This window comes from Borostomias antarcticus, assembly GCF_949987555.1.
Source record: "Borostomias antarcticus genome assembly, chromosome: 7".
In the NCBI taxonomy this organism is placed as follows: Eukaryota; Metazoa; Chordata; class Actinopteri; order Stomiiformes; family Stomiidae; genus Borostomias; species Borostomias antarcticus.
The window spans coordinates 25,099,457-25,104,667 of NC_140240.1; the positions used below are offsets into that span (position 1 = coordinate 25,099,457).

At 42.4% G+C, this 5,211-nt stretch overlaps 1 protein-coding gene across 1 annotated transcript; it reads left to right on the forward strand.

Annotated features, from left to right (window-relative positions):
• Positions 1-520: 520 nt before the first annotated feature.
• Positions 521-1,669, forward strand: ccr7 (chemokine (C-C motif) receptor 7; the record flags this gene model as incomplete). The annotated part of the gene is made up of 1 exon (XM_084441398.1): positions 521-1,669. One exon carries the CDS (start codon positions 521-523, stop codon positions 1,667-1,669), a length of 1,149 nt encoding a protein of 382 aa, XP_084297524.1.
• Between the last annotated feature and the right edge of the window lie 3,542 nt (positions 1,670-5,211).

The window sequence follows — 5,211 nt, forward strand, 5'->3', positions numbered from 1 at the left end:
TTGCTTTCATGTAACCTCACGTCACCAGAATCTCCTCGGGGGAGTAGTGCCTGGTTTCCATTCACCATCAGATTCAGATCCTGTCTGGAGGCAGCCTACTCAAAATTGTCATCCAAGTCGCCCTAGACCCACCTTAAACTGGTAAAATGCAACGGGATTGGCCCAGACTATTGCTTTAGAAGGGTAAAATGCAAAGCGATTGGCCCCAGACTATTTAGAGCCCGCCAATTCCAAACTGTCATCTGGCAGATCCAACCTTACCTTGACCGGATCTAACATGCAAAGCGAACGGCCTCAGACTACTTTCATGATGATTTTTTTTTCGTCAAAAAGATTTGATTTCTTAGTGAGTAACGAATGTTTTAAGGGGAAATGTCTCAAAGTAAAAAGATCAGTTTTCTATGGAAAATGTAGTGCAGTAAAAGTTAAAGTCAACAGAAATATCAATCTTAAAGTAGAGATATCCACAAAAAGCATCAAAGTATTTCTACTTTGTTACTATGCACGGTTCTGTGTTCCCATGACCTTAACCTATCCTTTACTGTCTCTATCGCAGGCCTGCTCATCTCAGACAACGAACTGGACTGCCGACAGTGAGGAGGACAGTGATGCACCCAGCACTCCACCTGATTACGGTTCCGGTTTAGTTGATTACAGCTTATATGAAACTTTGTGTGAGCAGCATGGCAACCGCTCTTTCCGTCGCTGGTTCCTTCCCACCTTCTACTCCGTCATCTGCTTCCTCGGACTGGCTGGCAACATCCTGGTGATCCTCACCTTCTTCTACTTCAAGAGGCTGAAGACCATGACCGACGTTTACCTGCTCAACCTGTCCTTCGCAGACCTGCTCTTCGCCCTGTCCCTCCCCCTCTGGGGAGCCAACTCGATGACGGAGTGGCTGCTCGGTCTGCCTGTGTGCAAGATCATGTTTACCGTCTACAAGGTCAGCTTCTACAGCGGCATGTTCCTCCTCACATCCATCAGTATGGACAGGTACTTCGCCATTGCCAAGGCGGTCTCCGCCCACCGCCACCGCTCCCATGCCGTCTTCTTCAGCAAGGTGTCCTCAGTGGCCATCTGGCTACTGGCGCTGCTCTGCTCAGTGCCAGAGATGAAGTACACCAACATCAACAACAACACCTGCAACCTCTACACAGGCGACAGTGAGCTTTACGGTGGCAACTCAAACCATCTCCGCGTGGGCATCCAGGCCAGCCAGATGGTCCTGGGCTTCGGCATACCATTCCTGGTCATGAGCTTCTGCTACTGTGCCATCCTTCAGACCCTGTACCAGGCACGGAGCTTTCAGAAGAACAAGGCCATCAAGGTCATCTTTGCTGTGGTTGCCGTCTTCCTGCTGTGCCAGCTGCCTTATAACTTTGTCATGTTGCTGTCCACTGTCGACTCGGTCCAGGGGGGCAGCAAAGTCTGCCTCCACTCAACACGCATCCTCTACGCCGCTGACGTCACCCAGTGCCTAGCCTTCCTGAGGTGCTGCCTGAACCCCTTCGTCTACGCCTTCATCGGGGTGAAGTTCCGCCACGACCTGCTGAAGCTGATGAAGGACCTCGGCTGCATGAGCCAGGGGCGCTTCTTCCAGTACAAGTACGGCCGGAGAAGGAGTTCGGGAGCCACCGACACCGAGACCACCACCACCTTCTCCCCCTGAAGTTGACAAAATGCCGCCCCCCCCCCCGCCAAATCTGCCAATCCATCATTAACCTTACTAGACATGTTTGTTGTGTGACAGTGAACAGCATTTTAGAACCGCTTTTCAATATAGACAATGACAGTTCAACTGCCGTGAATGTTTCTGGTGCTGGGTGTAATAGAAGTAGGATTATTATGGCCTACATATTAGAGTGATAACTGTAACTAAAGCAGGTGGATGCCTCCAATGATCTTGTATAAAGGATTGATTACCTTCTATATTTTACTTCCTGAATATGTGCTACTGTACCTGCTGCTAAAAGATTTTACATTGTCACATTTTTCAAGTTTACACTTGTGTGTCCTATTACTATGTGAGCTACTCTATCATTACATAATGTCTTGCTTTCAGGTTTGTGAAATAAATGGAATACAATACACTTCATACAGTACTTTATTTGGCCTCTCCCAAGATGACATAAAACTGAGCTACAAAGACACCTAAAGGATGATAATGACATCAAAGTAGAAAGAATCGGCAAAAAGTTTTATTGCAAAACAAGATAAACACAGAACTTTCACATTTGCATTTTTATTATCAGAAATGATTGCTAATACTAGGTTTTGTTGTACCTTAAAATGCAGTTGTCCACAAAATGATATATATTAAACAGTAACCAACATTTCTAAAAATAAATCTCATTTTGCAACTAAGCTCTTCGCATTCACTGAAGAAGTCACCTTCAAACAGTGAGGGTCCACTCATATTTCACAGTGTCATTATGTCTATAATTAACAATAACAATGAACATTGATAAAACACAACACCGGAATTGGAAGCAAAATGAAGAGGTTACCTCACCCTGCTGCACCTCCTCATATGAACAGGACAAAACACAACACCATTGGAAGCAAAATACACTTACTTTGTATTAAGAGTAGTTATTGGAGTAATCCTTGGAGAGGATTATCAGTCCCTGATTGGTCCGGTCACAATGTAATTGAAGTAAAATGTAATAATTTCTGGACTTGAAAGACACACAGACAGAAATAATTATAGTAGTTTATAGTAGTTTTTCAATATTTAGTTATATTTAGTGGTTATGGTAGTGCTAACAAGTATATTTGTAGTTATAATAGTAATAGCAATAGTGTTCATAGTAGTTGTATTTACAGTAGTTAGTAGTTATAGTAGTACTAGCAGTAGCTGCTACACACAGCTGTGGCAGCTAGCCCACCTCACATTTTCTCCAGGAAATGTACTTTCTAGTTTCGCTATTTGTTCATGTTTGGTATGTCACACTTTATGTGGGAAGACAGGAAATTAGGACATCAAATACATTAAGCTACTGCCAACTCCCCCAAAAAACTCATGCCTCGGGCTCTAAACTTTACTCTGCGGTGATGATGACATCATCACGCTTATCCCAAATATAGTAGCTGGAGCTGTGTAAGAGCTTGTAGGCTTGGCTTCTGATTGGCTCATTGTAGGAGGGGCGGGGATCCATCAATAAAATAAAAGCATCAGCACCGTGGACTGTCAAGACCGCAGGGATATAGACAGCCCCACACACGACAAGTTCAAGACACCAAGAGAATAAGGTAAGGTATATTTTTTTAGACTATATACAATAAGCAGAAACTAGAACATGTCTATAATTATGTTGTTGCCAAACTGGAAAGGGCCCTACGAAAACTCCATTCACGTCATATATATTTACCAAACCCTAACATCTTCAGTTGGATGACGAGTTGCATTAAGCAATTGTGCTATTACAAACTACCGTACAGTGGCTTGTTCATAATTTCTTAGAAGTACTGTAATGTCTTTACTATATTTCTTCATTTAGTCACACACATGACAAAATGCTTACAGTGAAGGGGATCTTTTTAAGGAAGCTTTTTTGATGCAAGTTTCAAATATGGATACTATCCAAAATAGATGTTGGGTTATTGGGAAGACCGTAACCATACATCTGAACAAACCACAGTAACCATAGCCCTTCACAGATGACTTACTCCAACAATCTTTAATCTAGATTTAAATCATCATTGGGTCCTTGTATTTACATTTACATTGTACTCATTCACACTTTTATCCACTTACAATAAGTACATTTGTTTACAGCAAGTGTAGCCTTTTTAAATATCTACAGTAACTATCCAAATCTAGGTCTGGGATTGCTGAGATCTGCAAAAGCCTGTTGGAGAAAACAAGGTAGTGTTATCATGGTAACTAGGGTATGTGACTCAGAGTAAGACACACCTTGTCTGTGTTCAGAAGGAGGGGGCTGAGTGATCCCCTCACACAGCACACCCTCCCTCTACCCCCTCCACTATCAGCGTCAGCAAATCCTCCACTTTCACAACTCCTGCGGCTGCGATCCAAAGAGCCTTTTTAAACAGCCCTTTCAATCCAGGGATATTGCCGCTTTATTTAGCCTCATCGTTCTGTATAAGAGGTACCGACGGAATGGGGGATTATAGGCCGACAGCAGCGGAGGTAGTTACAGGGCCGTATCGGCATCTGTGTAAAAGGGACAGCCAGCATTGTGGGACAGAGGCGTGACGTTTTGATGATATGCCAATGGGAAGAGAGCTGGGACAAACAACATGCTATTTTCTCAAAACGTAAAAAAACAAAACAAGGGGAAACCATGGCGAGACTCGATTTCAAACTGGCAGGCAGCACAAAAACAACAAAGTTAATTCTTGTTCATTTTGTAGGCCTATGTTATCAATACATGTTCGTTTTTAAGAGATGTGTCCGTGTGTCTGTTCGTAACATGAGATTTAGACCAATCAGGAGTCAGGAGGCGGATATATTTTATTGTTTAGATAGAGCCATGGGTGTATACTATTATGTATGTGCTAGTTCACTTTTGACTGCTAGTTAATGGCTAGCCGTCCATCATTTCTCAACAGTTTTGAAGCACATATTTGAAGTAATAGATAACGAGTCGAGTCATTAGTAAGTATTTCACAATTACAAAATCTCATTGAAACTCAATAAATTCATGACACATGAGAAGACCGGTCTCATAGAAGCATCATGTGGCCCAGCCTCACTCATTTATACAAGCAGATCCTTTCACAAGGAGGTGACCCTTGTATGGATAATATCAACACTAATATGAAAGCCTCTAGAGAGTTCATGCAGTTCAAAGGATTGAATGAAGTTTGATGAGTGTATGTGTGTGTGTGTGTGTGTGTGTGTGTGTGTGTGTGTGTGTATATGTGTGTGTAAAGTGAATCATTAAACGTTTGGTTGAATGTGGCAGTATTTCATTTAGATTAGAATCACATTCATTAATAGTATTAATTTCTCTATGAAAGATTACATTTTGTGACCAAAAGGTCACAGGTGAAATAGCTAACATTTAAAGGTGATATAGATAAATTTTTTATGTAGACGAATCATTTAAAAACAGAATACTTCCACAGAGCAAAAACCTCCTCGGGGTCTTTACTGGGAATTCCTAGGACGTTTTGCAATACAACGGATGCACGTGATGAGGGGTGTGCCCACCTCATGCTATATAATTCAATGCTATACTATAC